The sequence below is a fragment of the Euleptes europaea genome, chromosome 1, assembly GCF_029931775.1.
Source record: "Euleptes europaea isolate rEulEur1 chromosome 1, rEulEur1.hap1, whole genome shotgun sequence".
Taxonomy (NCBI): Eukaryota; Metazoa; Chordata; class Lepidosauria; order Squamata; family Sphaerodactylidae; genus Euleptes; species Euleptes europaea.
Window position 1 is genome coordinate 175577648 of NC_079312.1, and position 21437 is coordinate 175599084.

The 21437-nt window shown below is 50.2% G+C and overlaps 2 protein-coding genes across 2 annotated transcripts; both read right to left on the reverse strand.

The window, feature by feature from the left end:
* Window positions 1-244: 244 nt before the first annotated feature.
* TBC1D25 (TBC1 domain family member 25) lies at window positions 245-11681 on the reverse strand. Its single transcript, XM_056857103.1, has 6 exons — window positions 11592-11681; window positions 8156-8265; window positions 6643-6797; window positions 4422-4546; window positions 2237-2425; window positions 245-1651 (listed from the first exon to the last, which is right to left on the reverse strand). The coding sequence occupies exons 1-6, from the start codon at window positions 11679-11681 to the stop codon at window positions 293-295; spliced, it is 2028 nt and encodes a 675-aa protein (XP_056713081.1). The 3' UTR covers window positions 245-292.
* Window positions 11682-16375: 4694 nt separating this feature from the next.
* EBP (EBP cholestenol delta-isomerase) lies at window positions 16376-20855 on the reverse strand. Its single transcript, XM_056865620.1, has 4 exons — window positions 20540-20855; window positions 19320-19356; window positions 18163-18293; window positions 16376-16587 (listed from the first exon to the last, which is right to left on the reverse strand). The coding sequence occupies exons 1-4, from the start codon at window positions 20853-20855 to the stop codon at window positions 16376-16378; spliced, it is 696 nt and encodes a 231-aa protein (XP_056721598.1).
* Window positions 20856-21437: the final 582 nt, after the last annotated feature.

The following is a 21437-nucleotide window of genomic DNA, read 5'->3' on the forward strand; positions in this document are numbered from 1 at the left end:
GGTAGAACCCAACTGCACCAGGGCAGATCCTCCTGAGAAGATCACTTGTAGGGTAGGAGGCACAGAAACTAGACGGCGGCCCCTACGCAACGTATCTGCACAAAGAATGAGTTTAAAAACCAGAGTACGCCGGACACGGGAGGTGTATTGAGTGGAGCGATCCGGCTCAGCCGATTCGGACTGCCTCGGAGAACCGAGGCCGAGTGGGATTACTTGTCGGTCACCTTCCCGCGTCAGTCCTCGTCCCTAAGGAGAGCAGGGAACCGGTCCCCGCCTGGCGAGAGAGCAGGGGTCAGGACGCAGCGGGGGACTCGGCCGCGGCCTCGTCGCCCTCCTCGGAGTCCCAGACTTCGGACTGCAGATAGTTGGCGAAGAGGGCCTTGGCACGGTGCAGGACCTTGTTCAGGTTGTGCCGGCGGACCAGGCGGTCAAAGTGCATAGCCAACTCGTTGTAGTCCATGTTGTTCTTGATGATGTAGTCCCGGTGCTCCAGGAGGATGGCCAGGCACAAGAAGAGCACAAAAGGGTTGCCCTTGCCGAATTCCTGTGGAGGGGGGAGGCCGGCGGAAGTGGGCGAAGCCGCGGCGGGCCCACACGAAGGCGGAGAAGGGGTGTTCGCTGCCGAATCGCCCTTCTCTTCAGACAGGCTGTCCTCGTTGCCATTGGTCGACGGAGAAGCTGAGCCTCGGGAGGGCGGGGTGGGAGCCCGGAGGGACGGAGCGGAGAAGGACTTGGCCACGTTCGGGGTTGGGATCAAGGGGTCCTGTTCGCCGCTACGGTCCTCGTCCTCCCCCACCGAGCGTGGAGATCTCGGGGAGGGGTCGTCTTCCAAACTGTCCTCGTTGCGAGCGCTGTAATACTTGAACTCCCCAAAGCTAGACTGCTTGACCAACGGCTTCTCTTCGGAAACGGCCCCTAGGCAAGGACGATCCCCGGACGCCTCAAAGCTGCACGCCGGACGCAGCATGTGCCTCCTCCGGACCGTCTGGCCACTGTCTCTGGGCCTGGCCGGCGGGCCCACCAGCTCCACCTCCTTCTCGGGAGGGTCGGGGGGAAAGGAGCTCCAGGTGACCTCCAGCATGCGCAAGGCGTCCTCGAAGGCGAACTCCCGCTTGAGTTCCAGCAGCAGCCAGCGGTAGCAGAAGAAGAGGTCGTCGGCACCCCGGGAGAGGAGGTAGGAGAAGAACTCCGGGTCCGAGTGGCGAAGGAGCAGCTTCAGGTGGGAGAACTTGACCGACATGACCTCACCGTCCGCCTGGAAGTTGCCCTCCAGGCGCTTCATGATGCCGCAGAAGCAGATGAAGGCGTGGGCCTCATTGTCCATCACGGCCAGGATGGGGGAGGCGATGTCGCTCATGCCCTGGCAGTAGGAGATCTGTGGGTGCGTCACGGCATAGGTGGTCAGCAGCTCGTGCAGGGCCCGCAGGTGGGGGTTGTCGTCGGAGCCCGCATAGTACGGGTGGGTGCGGTCGGTCCGCAGGACGTCCTTCAGCACGTTGCCCCGGATGAAGTCCAGGTCCTCGGGGCCGGCCCGCGCTTTCCACTCCCCCTTCAGCTGCTCGTACTCCCGCGCCTTCCGCTTCATGTAATCGATCCGCTCCTGCCCGGTCAGTCCGTCGGGGTAGACATTGAGCAAGTACCTCCAAACCACCTGAAGGAGAGAGGGGATAACTCGGGAACAAGAAAGGCTTTCCGTGGAAGAAGAGCTGGTTTTTATACACCGACTTTTTCTACTGCTTGAGGGAAAATCAAACCGGCTGACAACCTCCTTCCCTTCCCCTCCCCACAACAGGCACCCTGTGAGGTAGGGGGGCTGAGAGAGCTCTAACAGAGCTGTGACTTACCCAAGGTCACCCAGCTGGCTTCTTGTGGAGTGGGGAAGCCAATCTGGTTCTCCAGATCAGAGTCCACCACAAGGAGGAGGAGGAGAGTTGGTTTTTATATGCTGACTTCCTCTCTAGGGTCTCAGGCAGAGGTCTTTCACATCGCCTACTTGCCTAGTCCCTTTAGCTGGAGGTGCCAGGATTGAAGCTGGGACCTTCTGCATGCCAAGCAGATGCTCTACCACTGAGCCACGGCCCCTCTCCATGGCTTTCCAGGGTCTCAGGCTGGGGTCTTTCCCATCACCTGCTTGCCTAGTCCCTTTTAACTGGAGGTGCTGGGGCTTGAACCTGGGACCTTCTGCATGCCAAGCAGACGCTCCACCACTGAGCCACCCTCCCCCTTTGAGCCTCACCTTGCGGAGCGAGGGTTCGACTCCGCCGTGGAAGATCCGCAGGCGCAGTTCGGCGGGCCTCATCAACTGGCCCTCGTGGTTCAGGTACGTGTGGAACTCCGAATCGCTCAGGGGGGGCTTGAAAGGCTTGACGTCCTCCCCGTAAGACCAGCTGAGGGCCTGCTGGACCTTGGACAGCGTCCTGCCAACCTGGACAGGAGGAAAATGGAGGTCAGCAAACTACCAGTACTCCAATGTAGAGAGCCAGCATAGTGTAGTGGTTAAGAACGGTGGACTCTTATCTGGAAAACCTGGTTTGTTTCCCCACTCCTCCACATGAGTGGCAGACTCTAATTTGGAGAACCGGGTTCGATTCCCCACTCCTCCACAAGAAGCCTGCTGGGTGACCTTGGGCTAGTCACAGTTCTCTCCAAACTCTCTCAGCCCCACCTACCTCACAAGGTGTCTGTGGTGGGGAGAGGAAGGGAAGGAGATTGTAAACTGATCTGATTCTCCTTAAAAGGTAGGAGAAAACCGGCGTATAAAAACCAACTCTTCTACAAAGGAGAGCTCATCAATTCAAGAGGTTTGCTAGCACAGTCTCAACGATCCTGAGCAGGAACGGTGTGGAGACTGATCTCTTCCCCACGTGCACTTCCTCATTTCGTCATCACAGTTACAGGGCTTAAGGATCACTGCTGCAGCAATGGCTAGACGGAGCTGCTTGAAGCCAGACCTCTGAAATTATAGGGCAATTTTGAAAGAAATTGGATCTTTTTGAGTATTTTTATTTTATTGATTTGCTCAAAATATTTATTAGCCACCTTCCTTACAGAGCTCCAGATGGCTTACGAAGTAAATAAAACACATGAAATAAAGTACATAAAAATACACACACAGTTTTCAAAATCACAATTGAGGACTGCTTTAATCAAACACAGTCCTACATAAAACTGTCTTCAGCAGCCTCCTACGGATCGAAAGCGAGGGGGGGGGCTGGGCGCACGTCCCGGGGGCGGCTGTTCCATATTGTGGGGCTGCCACTGAAAAGGCCCTCTCTCATGTACCCACCAAACGAGCTTCTTTTATTGATGGGATAGCCAAGAGAGCCTCTCCCTGTGACCTTAACTCTTAGGCAGAAACCTATGGGAGAAGACGGTCCTTCAGATATCCCAGTCCCAAGCCACATAGGGCTTTGAAGGCCAAAACCAACACCGTGAACTGGGCTGGGGAGTGGATCGGTAGCCAGCTGGAACTTAGCTCAGGAGTAACCAGGTATCAGCCAGAACTCTCTTCTACCCTTTTTTCTCTTTTCTTTTAGCCATCTTCTGGGCATGGAATATTGGTCACTGGGTGTGTGTGGGGGGAGGGAGTTGTTAATTTCCTGCATTGCGCAGGGGGTTGGACCAGATGACCCTGGTGGTCCCTTCCAACTCTATGATTCTACCCTTTTCCATCCCATAAGCTTAGTCGTTCTTGGATGTCTACTGAACATCAACCTAGGCTGTCGCTTAGAGGAGGGCAGGGAGCTGTTCCTGTTGGCAGCAGAGAATAGGACTCGCAATAACGGGTTTAAATTGCAGGTGGGAAGGTAAGTTTTTTACAGCAAGAGTGGTGGAATCGGCTACCTAGGGAGGTGGTGAGCTCCCCCTCCCTGGCAGTCTTTAAGCAGAAGCTGGACAAACACTTGTCAGGGATGATCTAAGCTGATTCCGCATTGATCAGGGGTTGGACTAGATGGCCTGTATGGCCCCTTCCCACTCTATGATTCTATGAAGCGGTATTAGGAGAAACAAAAAGCCCGCTTTCCCCAATATTTATATGTTTACAGGCATTCTGTTACTATATCTCTCGTTTGCCATTTGAAGGACATTAAAAAAATTAGATAAGCACAAGGGATGATCCTTGTCAGGTAGGGTCGACAGGAAGCGGTACATCAAACACATTTGCTGGTGGACAGGAAGATTGGGGAATTAGGAGAAACACTGAGCGTCCAAGGTTAGTACTAGCCTCCCGAAAGATCAAAGACTCCTGAGTTTCACAGTTCCTAGATGGCCTGTATGGCCCCTTCCAGCTCTGTGATTCTATTCCCTTGCCAGGGATGCTCTAGGCTGATCCTGAATTGAGCAGGGGGTTGGACTAGTTGGTCCCCTTCCAACTCGATGATCCTAGGCTGGCCCTGTTCGTTCACCTTCTTTGGACCTACCTGGGAGAGGATGGACTGGGTGAAGGGCAGAGCCGCCGCTGCCAGAGACCGCTTTTCCACCAGAAGCTGGTCGGTGCTGATGACGTCTTTGGGGCTGATGATGTCCCAGTCCTCCAGGAGGGGGCCTAAGTGAAGATGGCAGTGAGAGCAGACCCTTCCAGCCCACCGTCTAAGACCACGATCCAACATTCTCTCACTCGCCCTTGTCTACAAAGCCACTAAAAAAAATACTTACTGGGACACCCTGAGCTATTTTACAAGCTAAAACAGGATCGGCGACTTCTCTGCTCTTGGAAACCGCCACTCTCCGGCAACAGTCCAACAGCAAAAAGTTTATTCTGCCACGCGAAGCAACCTCTTCACATGTGGGCAGGCGCCATAATAAAAATATTGCCCTCTAGCAATGGCAGCTTCCCAGATACAGTGACATGAAAGCATCTTTTCCTTTATCAAACACATTTTGGGCAAGCTTTTCACCACTTCTAGACCAAAATTTGGTAGGGTTGCCAGGGGCCAGGTCCAGCCAGGGGCTAACAATTGGCCATCCTGGGGCTGATTTACTTCACGAGAACTTGTGTAAGAATGAATACATGATATAGTCCAAAGATGGCGACCAGCACGTTGCTGCGTTATGTTCTCCTGCCAGAGTTTTAGAGATTTAGCATTTATTTCATTTTAGTTTAATTTTTAACTGGAGAGGCTGCTGTTTATCTCTAGCAGTCCCAGGTAATTAATTGCATTGCAAGTAATCTTCCTGTACTGCATCTGGACTTATCTTTGTTGCAGTTGTAAACCATGATCCCGTGCCCGAGACAAAAAAAACGAAAACGGAAAAGAAACTCAGGACAGCTTTCTCCAAAAAAGTCTACAAAACAATAGAAAATAGACGATGGAATTGAATATACAAGATCGGAATTGTAAAGCTTCTTTGTGCGCCAGCAGAGAAGCACTCCAGACAGACATATACACGTCATGAACATGGCTGTGCATATACAAGAATTAAAATTAAAATTCAGGTATACTTTCATGTATCTGGTTATTTTGCATAACTCCGCTTCTGCTGGGGAAAAGAACCGAGGTTTTAACCACTGGAAATACTTGTTGACATCTTCAAACCTATACTGTGGGGGTCGCAAAAAAAACTGGCAACAGTAAAAGGTTTCTTTATGATTTACTATTAGTAAATGTTTGATTTGTAGACCTATTTTATATACCCGGGGTCGCGTAAAAATTTCTTGGGCGAAAAGGGGTCACGAATGGAAAAAGCTTAAGAAGCCCTGGCCGGATCCGGCCCCTTGAGAGCTCTTATCCGGCCCACGAGCTAGCCGATATAGCCATCTCCTCCCCCATTCCCAAACTGGGCTTGCAAGCCCACGACAGGCTTGCCAGCTAAGGTAGCCACCCACCCACCCAGCTCCTGGGCTGGCGAGGTGTGGTCCGACCCGACCAAGTGACATTTATATCCTATCCGGCCCTCGTAACAAATGAGTTTGACACCCCTGAACTAGACCTTTGTATGGGGGGGACGGACCAAAACGAGGCATGCGAAGTTTTGGGAACCTAAATTCAGCGCCTGATATGAACATCTACACTTTGGAGCCACAATCACGAATCCACAAAGCGCTGATCACGATTAATGTTTTGAGAGCAAGAATGACCTTAATGCATCTGAGAAGCGTCGATACAACAGACGCTTCTAATCAGCCAAGCCTTATGCTCTAACCGGAGCTGTGATAAGTACACGGAGAGAACGGAGTAAATCTCTCCTAGTCAGTCCTGTGATTTTTCACTCTTGCCTCCCCTATATCCAAACAGCATTGAGGTCAGAGCCGAATGACTCGGGCGGCGAGTAGTACAGATTACTCACTGTCCTCAGAGACCTTGATGTCTATCTTGAGCTGCAGGTACGGCTATGATTCAGAGATAGATAGATCACCTTCTTGACTTATGCTGTCTATTCTTATTTAGGTTACTTTGTAGCATAAGGGTATTCCAGTTTTGTACCACTTCTCGAGCTAAGCCTTATGCTCTAACTGGAGCTGGGATGAATACACACAGAGAATGGGGTCAATCTCTCCTACTCAGCCCTATGATTCTTCACTCTGTCTCCACTAAACCTATCACAGCACTGAAGTCAGAGCTGAAATGACTCGGGTGGCGAGTCAAGCAAACGAGGGTTCCTGGCTCTCTCGCTCGGGGCGGAGGGGTACAGATTACTCACTGTCCTCAGAGGCCTTGATGTCTATCTTGAGCTGCAGGTAAGGCTTGGAGGCGCTAGCAAAGGCCACGCCCAGATCCCAGTCGGACACCAGAGCGAGGTACATCTCTTGGCTCTGCTTATCTCGGCCCAGGTAGCTGATGCCAAAGTTCTTCTTCCTGGGGTGGGGAGAGAAGAGGCCCGTGTTCATAGCTATTTAAACAAGCCCTGCATGGATGTTCCTTTTATGCACACAGATATCACATTGCGGTCTTGTGCTACATGGACATATACAGAGCAGCAAGCTCCCCATGCCATGACTAGATGGTGGAACAAAGACATGCCTCTTCATCATATGATGGACTGAAAGCTTATATGCCATTTCCAACAGAAAAGATTTGTGATGTCTGAAGCTGCCCTCGGAATGGCAGTCTCCTGCCAGACGTGTCAAAGTGGACTAAACAGGGCATGCATTGGAAGAGGGGCCATGGCTCAGTGCTTGGCATGCAGAAGGACCCAGGTTCAATCCCTGGCATCTCCAGTTAAAGGGATCAATGTTCAATGTGGAAATATCAAATTGAACATAAGAAAGGCAATGCTGGATCAGACCAAAGGTCCATCAAATCCAGCAGTCTGTTCACACAGTGGCCAACCAGGTGCCTCTAGGAAGCCCACAAACAAGACGATTGCAGCAGCATTCTCCTGCCTGAGTTCCACAGCACCTAATATAACAGGCATGCTTCTCTGATCCTGGACAGAGTAGGTATGCATCATGACTAGTAGCCATTTTGACTAGTAGCCATGAATACCCCACCCTCCATGAACATGTCAACTCCCCTCTTAAAGCGTTCCAGGTTGGCAACCATCACCACATCCTGGGGCAGGGAGTTCCACAATTTAACTATCTGTTGTGTGAAGAAATACTTCCTTTTATCTGTTTTGAATATCTCACCCTCCAACTTCAACAGATGACCCCGCATCCTGGTGTTATGAGAGAGAGAGAAAAGCTTCTCCCTGTTCACTTCCTCCATACCATGCGTAATTTTATAGACCTCTTCTCATGCCTGCCTGTAATCGCCTTCTTTCCAAGCTAAACAGCTCCTAAGCATTATAACCGCTCCTCACTGGGCAGTTGCTCTAGCCCCCTGATCGTTTTGGTTGCTCTTTTCTGCACCTTCTCAAGCTCAGCAACATCCTTTTTTTAGGTGTGGGGACCAGAACTGTACACAGTATAATTGTGTATACAATTTCTCACCCCACTCGAGCTGGGCAAAATCTAGCTCTCTTCCCAGAACTGAAGACAGGGGCCCGCATGCTTTAAGCCCAACTCGATCTCAGGTGAGAAGCCTCCAAGTGACCGTTCCAGCTAACAGTTCCAACAGCTGCTAAAGGTCCCATCGGAGAGGCCCCTCCTAAGTGTCTTAGCGATTTGCTTCCTTTTCGCAAAAACACCACATGCGTGCGCGGGGGGGGGGGGGGGAATGTATGTGTCCCGAAGGCCAGGATGGCCGATTCCGTCCTCTCCCCCTGGACTCACCCGTTGAGATCGAAGGCTCGGATAAGGATGTGTTGCAAGACGTCCAGCGAGGTGATCTGAGGGTCCACGGCGAAAGTGCGGAACTCGGGCTGCAGGAAGCCTTCGCATTTCTGCAAAGATGACAAGCAGCAAGCAGGATTGACGAAGCAGCGTGGTGTAGTGGTTAAGAGTGGTGGTTTGGAGTGGTGGAGTCTGATCTAGAGAACCGGGTTCGATTCCCCTCTCCTCCACATGAGCGGCAGAGGCTAATCTGGTGAACCAAGTTGGTTTCCCCACTCCTCCACATGAAGCCAGCTGGGTGACCTTGGGCTAGTCACACTCTCTCAGCCCCACCTACCTTACAGGGTTTCTGTTGTGGGGAGGGGAAGGTGATTGTAAGCCAGTTTGAGTCTCCCTTAACTGGTAGAAAAAATCAGCATATAAAAACCAACTCTTCTTCTTGTCAGACAGTCCCACAGACTTCGACTCCCCTAGCGCCAAAAAATGAAAAGACAGTATCTGGGCTCTGAAACGCCTCCCTTTTCCCTCCTGACCAGGTTCTGCTTTACTACCAAACTCGGGATAACAAGACCATTTTGCCTAAAGTGAACCTTTAGATACAACGCCCTTTAGGCGAGCGTACGTAAAGTGCCACCAAGTCACAGCTGGCTTACGGAGACCCAGTAGGGTTTTTGAGCTGAGAAACATTCAGAGGTGGTTTGCCATCGCCCACCTCTGCATCAGGACCCTGGTATTTCTTGGTGGTCTCCCATCCAAACACCAAATTAAATCAAAAGAGTTTCTGTCTAGACATTAGGAAGAATTTTCTAACAGTTAGTGGTTCCTCAGTGCAGGGGGTTGGACTAGATGACCCTGGTGGTCTCTTCCAACTCTATGATTCTATACTAAACAGGGCCAACCCTGCTTAGCTTCCAAGGAATGACGGCACTTTACACACCCAAGCAGAATAGGCCAATCCTCCTGGGGAGAACAGACTACATCACTCCCATTTCCATTCAAGTCAGTACCCGAGAAGAATGAAGAAAATGGCACTGGGTGCAGCTCTTATTCTGAGGGGGAAACAGCCAGACCGTTTGGACTCCAGAGCAGGGATGAAAGAATTAATTCAGAACAGCTGACTCACGGAGGACAGCTTCTCACAGGGCTAAGCAATCTCTTTTTAGAACAAGCATTTGCAGGTCTATCTCTCACTCTCACACACATAAGCACTGACATCATGCTAAACAAAAACTTGGCTGACACCTTTCCCCACCATACCACGCTAATCCATCATCTAACCTCCAAACTAAACTGATGTGCAAAGAGGACATCATTGATAGACCTATGCCAGACGCGTTTCGGCCAGCAGGCCTTCATCGGTGGTCAAATTAAACCCATATATTGCATACACAAGTATTTACAAATATCTCAACATATGCAGACAACAATATACCAGCCCAGGGTTGCGTGTAGGGTGTTAAAAACATTTCAAATAGTTAAGCCCTCTAGTTGGAGTGCCTGCAAGTTGTTCTATACTGGGCTGTACTGGTCTCCCATGCAGAATGTGTTATGCAAGTATAGACCTGGTAGAACGCACCTGGTATAGGTCTATCAACCTAATAGAAACCACTGTGCCACGTTTCACCATTTTTAATGTTTTTAATCCTTACATAGCGCCTTAAAATAAAATATATTTCTCTATTATTGTTTCCACCCAATCTTGGGTACCCAGCTTCTAGCATGTCTCAATTCACAAGCTGTAACTTGGCCTCCAGAGGCTGCTTTACCATAAAGGAAGGAATGGAGCAATGTATACATGACCTCATGAGACTGAGTGGTGAGAGGATGGAAAAGAAGGGCAGACCCGGAGGTCTAAACCGCTGGTCACTGGATCTGCGACTGGAGGCGGTTTGGGTTCTGAACTACAGTTACTGACCCCATGACTTGAGCAAGGCCGTAATTTTCACAGCCAAGGGGGAATTTGAGACCTGGGTTTCTCCAGATGCAAAGAAGAACGCTTTAATCACTGCATCAGACTAATTATCTCAAAGGTTGCTGGGAAAACACAGGCACTGTAAAGAACTAAGCACACGGCAAGTGCTAAGTGAGCAACTAACCCGTCCATACCAAAAATTCTCTTGAGCCCCTTGGACAGTTTCACAGCCTCCTAGCTAGGTCAATTAAGTTTGCACAACAATCCCCATTCAGATAGGCCATTCTTAAGGCTTGAAGAGGGGCGTAGACATGTTCATGGAAAATAGGGCTATCCGGCACGCGGGCCTTATGGTTGACACCCCTGCATTAAGCTGATCCTGCACTGAGCAGGGGGATGGATTAGATGGCCTGTATGGCCCGACCCTACGATTCTATGAGGTTCCCCTCCCCTGGAATTTCCCAAGCCAGAGTTGGCAATTCAGTGGGAACATAAGGAAAGCCCTGCTGGATCAGACCAAGGTCCCTCAAGTCCAGCAGTCTGTTCACACAGTGGCCAACCAGGTGCCTGTAGGAAGCCCCCCCAAAAGATGACTGCAGCATTCTCCTGCCTGTGTTCCACATTACCTAATGTAATAGGCATGCTCCTCTGACACTGCAGAGTAGGTATGCATCATGACCAGTATCCATTTTGACTAGTAGCCATGGATAGCCCCATCCTCCATATGAACATAAGGAAAGCCCTGCTGGATCAGACCAAGGCCCACCAAGTCCAGCAGTCTGTTCGCACAGTGGCCAACCAGGGGCCTCCAGGAAGCCCCCAAGCAAGACGACTGCGGCAGCATTATCCTGCCTGCGTTCCACAGCACCTAATATGATATGTCTACCCTTTACACTGGTTCTACAACCCCGATCCTATTACACTGTATATTGAATGTCATATCCTGTTGTAATTATATTAACTCGTTCTGTGTATGTCTACGACTGCGGCAGCACCATCCTGCCTGTGTTCCACAGCACCTATTATAATAGGCAAGCTCCTCTGATACCAGAGTGTCAGCGAGGGCATCCGGTCGGGCCACGGCTAAGCAAGCCCCGTCTCCTTCCCACCCACCCCCGTTCTCATTCCTTTGCTCGCCAGGCATTAGCATTTCAATAGAGGTCCGCTGTGAGATCTCCGGCGCCGGAGAACAAACGCCTGGGAGATCGCCAGAGAGAATAGGGATGCCTCATGACTAGTATCCATTTGGACTAGTAGCCACGGATAACCCTCTCCTCCATGAACATGTCCGCTCCCCTCTTAAAGCGTTCCAGGCTGCCGGCCATCATCACATCCTGGGGCAGGGAGTTCCACCGTTTATCTATGAGTTGTGTGAAGAAATGCTTCCTTTGATCCCGTTTTGAGCCGCTCCCCCTCCGGCTTCAGCAGACTCTGCCGACTGACCGAGCACCTCCCTTGAGCCGGACAGCCGGACCCCTTGGACGCTCCTCCGCCCCCCCCCCCGGGCCCCTCAGGGCGGCTCACCTTGACCCGCACGCGAACGACCTCGTGCTCCTCCTCTTCTTGGGCTCCCGGCCCAGCCCCACCCCCTGCGGGCGACGCCGCCGCCGCCATCCCGGCCCCTCCACCGCCCCTCTGTGGCGGAGGCGCCTGGCGCCGGGGGCGTTACATCCCCCCTCCCCCTTTGCGTCACCCGCCAGGGGCCGGAGGGGGGAGAGGGAGGGGCCGCAGGGCCGCCGGCTCGTCAGCGCGGAGGCGGGGAAGGCGGAGGCGAGGGGAGCGCGGCCATCACCCGGCCATGCACATCCCCCCCCCCGCCGACTACTTCCGCCTTCGGGCCGCCGGCGATGACGTCATCGCCCGGCGCCGAAAAGAGGCCGCAGACATGGTTCTCGCCGGAAAGGGGGAGACAGGCCAGCCGCTGAGGGGGAGGGGAAACGGAAGTGGACCTTGCGGGTGGAACAAAAGGCCCGGGGATGTCAGTTGACCCCGGATGTTATTTAGGGGTGGGTGGGAGTAGCTCCATTTTTTAAATAAATTATTATTATTATTATTATTATTATATTGATAAAAAGAAAAAATTATAATATACATAAATAAGCTCCATTTTTTTTATACCCGGCAGGCTCTTTTCCTCCACTAAAAAAAAAAACTGGAACTTCTCCCACCCACCCCTCAATAACATCCGGGGTAAACTGACATCCCCGGTACTAATATTTCGTCCGTTTCTGGGGGTCATAACCTTAAGCGTAGTTATGGCAATGGGGGGGGAGGAAAAACGAGCGCGCGAAAATGACGTCACAGCGCCACCCGAAGCGTGATTACGGCAATAAAAAATGAGCGCGTGAGGATGACGTCACAGCGCCAGCGTTGTCCGGGCGGGCAGCAACATCCGGGTGACGAGGGGGGACCGTGAGCCCGGCCCTAAGGCGAAATCTACTTCCGGTTCTAATGGGAATGCGATCATGGGTGGCTGGAGAAAAGCGCTGCGGGCGGGAATAAAATGTGGTCCGCTCTCTTAAGGCGCCGTAAGACTCCATTTGCGGCTTTCGTTACAGAACGGAGGGGCCGCTCTACCGCCGAGTCTCTATGGTGCCCTGTACCCATTTCCTCATCTAGGTTTCCCCCCCACCGGAACCGGAAGTGTCGGCGCGGCCTCACTGGGCACTGCGACTTCCCGCTGAGCGAACCCTAAAAGGGAGGGGGCGGCGATGACGTCACAATGGCGTCCTTGCAGCCGCCGGTGATTCTCTCAAGCCCATAGGCTGTGATGTCACGACCAAACTCATCCGCATGGCTATTGTGGACTGTAGTCTTAGTTAGTCTGGAGGTTTTCAGGACCGGAAGCCAAGCCCTATTCATTCTTAAACTCTCTTCTTTTCTAGTAGAAAAGGGCAAGAGTCCAGTAGTGATAAGCCGGTCTTGTTGCATCAATACCCAATAACAATAAAACAGTAGGAGCTTGAAGATTCAAAGCAGTTTGTTTTATTGGCCAATACACAAAACGCCTGGTGAAAACTGCCCAAAGCGCAGGACGATTCACACCCGCATCAAAGGATTGCAAGCATAAATATAGACTTGGATAACGGGTGGTTACAGAGGCGTAACACACACGTAAGAACCCAAATGCCCAATACCCGGGACCCCCACATTAGCATAACCTATTACAGAATTGAAGGCGGTTACAGAAAAAGTGATCTCATGCTCACTAATAAGAAGACCCTTCAGGGTCAGGTGCTGCTCTGTTTGATCCTAAGTTACTGCAGTTCTTATCTTGGACCCTGGCAGCTGCCAAGGCTAACTAAGGGAGTTCTCCTAGCTGGCCCTTATGAGTGGGGAGCCAGCTTATGAGAGCATACTAAGATCGTCCATAGCTTCTCTAGTTAACTTCTACTAGAGGGTAAAACGTGGCCCCTTTAGGTTTGAGGCCTGCTAACATCTATAGGTGCTTGGTGTGACTTTATAATAGATGCCAACTCTTATACACTGAGTATGGCATATTCATAAGTGCAGATTATACTTTATTGATTACAAAGAATATATTTCAAATCAAAGAATACATTTCCCATAGCATATAATGATCCAGGCATTTCAGTAGCACCTTAAAGACTAACAAAAATATTTTCTGGTAGTCTGCAGACAGACTAACACGGCTACCCACTGTGAATTCTCTTCTTTTCTGTCAAACTTGTGCTGATGTTTATGCATTTCAGTGGCTTCTCTGTGCAACCTGACAAAATAGTTGGTAGAATTGTCCAGTCTTTCAGTGTCTTGGAATAAGACCCTGTGTCCAGTTTGGGTCAGTCCATGTTCAACCACTGCTGATTTCTCAGGTTGGCCTCTGCAGTATCTTTCATGTTCTTTTATCCTTGTTTGTATGCTGCGTTGTGTGGTCCCGATGTAAACTTGTACACAACTGCAAGGTATATGATATACTCCTGCAGAGGTGAGGGGGTCTTTTGTCTTTTGCTGATCGTAGCATCTGTTGTATTTTCTTGGTTTTTAAACTTTGTTAACTATTTTCGCTCTTGTACTGATTTCCTTAACCTCCAGGTACTAGCTGGAGATCTCCTGCTATTACAACTGATCTCTAGCCGATAACAGATCGGTTCCCCTGGTGAAAGTGGCCGCTTTGGCCATTGGACTCTATGATATTGCAGTCCCTCCTCTCCCCAAGCCCCACCTTCCTCAAGCTCCACGTCAAAAACCTCCCACCGGTTGTGACTAGGGACCTGGCAGCCCTACTCCCAACCCAGAGCTGGCAGCCCTGTATTTCCTGGAAGTAGGGTTGCCATCCTCCAGGTACTAGCTGGAGATCTCCTGCTATTACAACTTATATCTAGCCTATAGAGATCAGTTCAGCTGGAGAAAATGGCCTCTTTGGCAATTGGACTCTATGGCTAATGAGGGTTTGGTATGTTAATATGGAACCATTGTATCCTGAAGTGATCTGTTAATGTGTGAAATCCAAAGCTAATCTGCATGGCTATTGTTGACTGTAGTCTTTGTTAGTCTGGAGGTTTTCAGGACAGGAAGCCAAGCCTTATTCATTCTTAAACTGTCTTCTTTTCTGTTAAAGTTGTGCTTATTAGCACATTATCTTGATACTTACAGGACAATGATTAGCACATTACCTTTGATACTTTTTGCAGGACAATGATTCAGCTCAACCCAACCCTTTTCTGACTATATATTACTCTTCCTATACACTTGACACTGAGAGACACTGTCCTTCAGTGTTACTCCTCTAAAGATGCCTGCCATAGCTGCTGGCGAAACGTCAGGAAAGAAAATACCAAGACCACGGTTACACAGCCCGGATAACCCACAAGAACCAGATAAAAGGAAATTTCTCTCCAGCCTCAGAGGAGACTGCTATTAGGTGCTGTGGAACACAGGCAAGATAATGCTGCTGCAGTCGTCTTGATTGTGGATGTCCTAGAAGCACCTGGTTGGCCACTGTGTGAATGGACTGCTAAACTTGATGGGCCTGGGTCTGATCCAGTATGGCCTTTCTTGTGTTATGTTCACACATGCAAGGCCCAGAGTTCCATATTAGCTGGTGGGTGGGTAAATAGGAGTTGTAGAAGAGAAAGAAGGCCCAGCATTTGCCCATAATGAAGATGTCATAACCCTGCTCTGGCTATGCACCGTGACCCCCCTGCCCCCAGCAATTCCATGGAAAGAGACCCCACCTCCCGTTATCCTACCTGGCCTCTACTTTGGCCCCACACTCATCATCATCTTTATTATATGATCAGCCAACCCTTCAGTAACACATTATAACAAATCAGAGTACTTGCGTATGTTTGGTCAATACAGTTCCTTCAGCATCCAAGATCTAATTTCATTAAAAAGGAGCCACTCTTTCTGCAATATGTACATTTCCCACAGCAAGGAAAAAGGCCTGGAACTGCTTCGTATTCTATTCCTTTATCAGAGCTACAGGACTGGCCACTCTATTTCAAACTGATGTCACCTAATAGGTTTGCAGATTTCATTGATTTTTAAAGCAGCTTTTAATTCAGTTTCAGGGGTCCTGCAGCAGAAATGGCTCCATTCTACTAGCAGATTACGGCAGATAACAGCTCCATTCTACTAGCAGATAAGACTTCATCGGCCATTTGCCTCGAGTTTAACACACAAAAAGGCTTCCAGGAGCCAAGCAGGGTTCTTGTTACCATTGGAACAGCCCAATGCACACAGGTCTCACAACACAGCTCCGTGTCTCTCCCCCAGGTTAAAAATCACATCGGTCCAAGACCAGGAGATAGATAGAAAGGCCGAGCACAGAAAGAGGACACCGGGCCAAAGGCTGTGCCTTCTGGCTGAAATGTTTAGAGCTGTGTGGCTAGAAGGGAGACTGAGCTCTACTGGCTGGTGGGATATCCCACACCACCTTTCCCTCCAGAAGGACCCCCAAGGCAATTTACACAAAATACAATTAAACGGGTGACACTGCTGCGGGAGGCCACAGCTTTAACACAGGTCTTATTCCGTGGAAGAAGGGCAAATGGTTCTCCGTCGCTTACAGCCCGTCCCTTTGTGGCTCCATTAACGCGTACCAAAAGAAAAAAGCTACCCAATTCCCAAGTGGGAAGAAGTGGCGAGCAGTGCCTCAGCAGTTATGTTGCTTGAGCTATCTCAGGCTCGAATGCAGAAGGGACCTGTGAGAGATGGTTGAGGAGGACTAACCCCCCAGGGCAATAGGGCAGAGAGGGGCCAAACCAAGCCCTGAAGAGTTACGATGCCATCCCAACCCCGCAGTGACGGAGCTGCTGGCCACCCTGACCTCCCGGGAAGGTTGGTTAGTGTCTCTTCGACTTGCTGGCGTCGGTTGCCCTCTGGCTGGCACTGAGGTGCTTCCAGGCATCCAGGATGAGAAGAGAAGGGATGAGCACCCACAAGCCGTTCATGAAGACGAAATAGAACCAGAAGTAGATGGGGTGTCCCATTTCGCTGTGGCTGAAACCGTCGCGATACTCGGTGTAGAAGTAAAGAATGTCTCCATACAGCTGACCTGGGGGGCGGGTGTTTAAAGGCAGGGAGGCAAAAAGAGTGATTAGAGGAGGGGGGGGAAGACATCCGGAATCCCCCACACACTTCCTCAGTGTATACAAATCAAACATTTACTGATAATAAATCAAATTTTTTGCGACCCCCACCCACCTTCATATACGCGACCCCATATAAGTCGTGACCCACAGTTTAAGAAGCTTTGATCTAGTCCATCCCCCTGCACAATGCAGGAAATTCACAACACAAGAGCCAAACACAGTTAGAGCGGTTCCTCAGTGGAACAGGCTTCCTTGGGAGGTGGTGAGCTCTCCTTCCCTGGAGGTTTTTAAGAAGAGGTTAGATGGCCATCTGTCAGCAATGCTGATTCTATGACCTTAAGCAGATGAGAGGGAGGGCACCTTGGCCATCTTCTGGGCATGGAGTAGGGGTCCCTGGGGGTGTGGGAGGGAGGTAGTTGTGAATTTCCTGCATTGTGCAGAGGGTTAGACTAGTGGTCCCTTCCAACACTATGCTTCCCTCCTATTCCCTTGTCCTGCCCTTTCTGACCTTCTCCTTCCTGTTGCTTCTCCATCCCTGTTACAGTTTGCCTTCCTGGCTGTGGGCAAGTGGGCTACTTGGAAGTTATTTTCCTTGCTGGTTTCCATAAGAACATTAAGAAAGGCCCTGCTGGATCAGACCCAGGCCCATCAAGCCCAGGGGCCCACCAGGTGCCTCCAGGAAGCCCACAAGCAAGAAGACTGCAGCAGCATTGTCCTGCCTGCATTTCACGGCACCTAATGTAACAGGCATGCTCCTCTGATCCTGGAGAGAATAGGTATGCATCATGACTAGTATCAATTTGGACTGGTAGCCAAGGACTAGTAGACCTGTCATCAATAGGAACATAAGAAAAGCCCTGCTGGATCAGACCTAGGTCCATCGAGTCCAGCAGTCTGTTCACACAGTGGCCAACCAGGGGCCTCTAAGAAGCCCACAAACCAGACTAAAAACCAGAAGTCCACAAACCACCTAAATTGGCTCTTCCTTAAAAGGGCTCAATCTTAGTGGTATGATGGAAGAGGCAAGGAATGTAATAAAGTGTTGGTTATTTACAGCAGAGAGCCCCGTGGAGCAGAGTGGTAAGCTGCAGTACTGCAATCCAAAGTTCTGCTCACGACCTCAGTTCGATCCCGACAGAAGTCAGTTTCAGGTAACCGGCTCAAGGTTGACCCAGGCCCCCATCCTTCCGAGGGTAAAATGAGGACCCAGCTTGTTGGGGGTAAAGTGTAGATGACTGGGAATGGCAAACAACCCCGTAAACACAATCTGCCTAGTAAACGTCAGGATGTGACGTCACCCCATGGGTCAGGAATGATCTGGTGCTTGCACAGGGGACCTTTACCTTTAACCTTATTTACAGCAAGGGAAAACAGAACTGTTTTAAAATGGTGACAGTTTCACACACATACAGTTTTACTGAACTGATGGTGTTTGTCAGAGAGAGAAGGATAAAGGAAGAAGAAAAAAAAGAGGAGGAAGTAATAGTAGAGCCATGCCAGATCAGACCAAAGCGCATTGTGTCCAGCAGTCTACCTACCTAGTGATACCGTCAGCTGCAGCAGATATCGATGAGGATGGCGCCAAAGGAAGGCTAGCACTGTCCAGAGGCTGAGAGGCCCCCAGAGAACAGCCGTGATGGTCTCCATGCAAACGGTGAAGTTGTCCGATCTGCAGAGGGAAGGGAAAAACCTGAAGTCACAAAGGATCCCAAAATAGCACCTTTTTAACCCACATGGAACTGGCCAACACCAGTCTTTCATTTGTGTATAGTAAAGAGTAAGTAAATAGTAAAGAGTTAAAAAGAGCCCCATGGCGCAGAGCGGTAAGCTGCAGTACTGCAGTCCAAAGCTCTGTTCACGACCTGAGTTCGATCCCGGCGGAAGTCAGTTTCAGGTCTCCAGCTCAAGGTTGACTCAGCCTTCCATACTCTCGAGGTCGGTAAAACGAGTACCCAGCTTGCTGGGGGTAAAGTGGTAGACGACTGGGGAAGGCACTGGCAAACCACCCCGTAAAACATGGTCTGCCTAGTAAACGTCGGAATGTGACGTCACCCCATGAGTCAGTAATGACCCGGTGCTTGAACAGGGGACTACCTTTATAGTAAAAAGTTAGTAAAATAAAACGGCAACAAATGGCTAACAAGAACTTGTCAGGGATGCTCTAGGCTGATTCTGCGTTGAGCAGGGGGTTGGACTAGATGGCCTGTATGGCCCCTTGCAATTCTTGGATTCTATGAATACAGAAAACCTTAAGCTGCTATGGAAAAATAACATCCCATACATTGGAGACCACAAAGGCCATGTTTTGCAACAGAGAATCATCCAAGGCAATAAAGAGAAGGAAAGTTAGGTGAGTTATAATTAAAGGCTCCGCTTTATGCGTTTTAGGTCTTTTTTTCCTCAAGCTTTAGAGCTGGGTATTTGCAGGAATACACAAAGCTACCTTATACTGATATGTTATATTCTCACCGGCAATGGCTCTCCAGGATTTCAGAAGGAGGCACTTCAAGTCACTTAAATCCTGATTCTTTTAACTGGAGATGCCAGGAACTGAACTTGAGGCCTTCGGCATGCAAACTAGAATCTCTTCCACTGGGCCACAGCCTCTCCCTAATAATTTTCTTCATTTGCGCCATACCGAGGGAACAGAAACGCAGCGACAACCTCACCTGCACAACTCCATAGAGATACTCACATGATGTATCTGCTGTCTCCTTTGGCATATTCCTTCCCTGTAACATCAGGAGAGAGAACATAACAGAAATCTTGGTTACAATAAGTAGAGGCTCAAAAGCATCCCCCTGACTCCTACAGAACATTTAATTAGCGACCAACATTCATGAGTTGGTGCCCCCTGGTGCGGAGTGGTAAGCTGCAGTACTGCAGACAAAAGCTCTGCTCACGTCCTGAGTTCGATCCCGACGGAAGTCGGTTTCAGGTAGCCGGCTCAAGGTTGACTCAGCCTTCCATCCTTCCGAGGTAGGTAAAATGAGTAACCAGCTTGCCGGGGGGGGGGGGGGGAAGCAGAGACGAGCCAGGAAGGTGATGGCAAACCACCCATTAAACATTGTCGCCTAGTAAATGCTGGGATGTGACGTCACCCCATGGGTCAGCAATGTCCCAGTGCTTGCACAGGGGACTACCCTTACCTTTTAACAGTCATGAATGCTTATTTACTGCTTTAAGAACAACATTAATTTCAGAATGCAAAATAGAGCTGTTTGCCTCTATTGCGATAAAGAAATAAAGAAATCTAATTTAAAATAGCTCTGGTTCTTAAAGCGTAGTTACTTAAAAAAAAATACAAATATTATATACCCCCTTTCTCCTGCCAATAAAGCCAAGCAGTGGTGTAAGAACATCACTTATAATGCACACCAATACATATTACAACATGTACACCAGTATTATAGCAGGGGGTGGGGGCTGTGGCTGGGTATCCAGAGCAGGGATACTATAGGGAAACCGGCCATGTGGAAGCCCCACTGCTGTAGGGCTGTACCAGCAGCTTCAGCAAGAGGGAAACTAAGCATGCCTGTCCCTGCGTAGAAAGGTAGTTGTGAATTTCCTGCATTATGCAGGAGGGTTGGACTAGATGACCCTGGTGGTCCCGTCCAATGCTACGATTCTATGAAAGCACCTACCTGTGAAGAATCAGTAGCACTTTAAGAGAAGAGGGGGAGAATGTACTGGGGGGGCGTACACAAAAGCGTTCATAGTTCTGTACCCTTCTTGCCCTCCCAGTGCAAAACTGCAAAGGTCTCCACCCCATTTTGCACCACAACCCACGACCATGGCCGAATTCCTAGTTCCCCATTATATATCCACATTGCCACACCGTCCCCAGCTGGAGACAGGGCCCAGATGCCCTGCGTCTGCACACCCACCCCCCTAACCTATCCCAAGGCAACTTACACAGCTGTGAGAGGAAGGACAGATCCCCCGCAATCTCCGTGTGGTAAAGGCTGAACCAGCCCTCGATGACCCCATGAATGAAACCGCAGATCATGAACCAGCAGAGAGCCAAGGAGCGCCACGTCCCAAAGGGGGCGTCCTTCCGGCTCCACCACCTCACTACCAGCCAAGTCAGGATCAGGAGGCCCCCCGAAACGGAGAACAGGAACGCCAAGATCTGCCACATGGGGCGGTCGTTGGGGACGTAGTGCTGGATTTCCAAGTCCCGAGGCCAGTAGGGGTGGGGGACGGCGAGGGGCTTGGCTTCCAGACCCATGGCTGCCAAGGAGGAAAGTTAAACCAGGTTCCCAAGACAGAGAAGCAATGTACCACCTGTAAAAAGGAAGAACAGTGTTGGTACTTGTAACATTTTGTCCCTTTCTAAGACCTTTGCGTGTAACACCGGTAAAGGTACCTGTGAAGGTTTGAATCATAATATTGGAAGGGACCACTAGGGTAATCTAGTCCAACCCCCTGCACAATGCAGGAAATTCACAACTACCTCCCACACACACACACCAGTGACCCCCTACTCCACTCCCAGAAGATGGCCAAGATGCCTTCCCTCTCATCATCTGCCTAGGGTCATAGAATCAGCATTGCCGACAGATGGCCATCTAGCCTCGGTTTAAAAACCTCCAGGGAAGGAGAGCTCACCGCCTCCCGAGGAAGCCTGTTTTACTGAAGAACAGCTCTAACTGAGTTTGGGTTTCGTGTTGTGTATTTCCTGCATTGTCCGGGGGGTTGGACTATATCAAAGCTTCCTAAGCTGTGAGTTGCGACCCCATATGGGGTCGCATATCTGACTGTGGGAGTCGTAAAAAAAATGATTTATTATCAGTAAATGTTTGATTTGCAT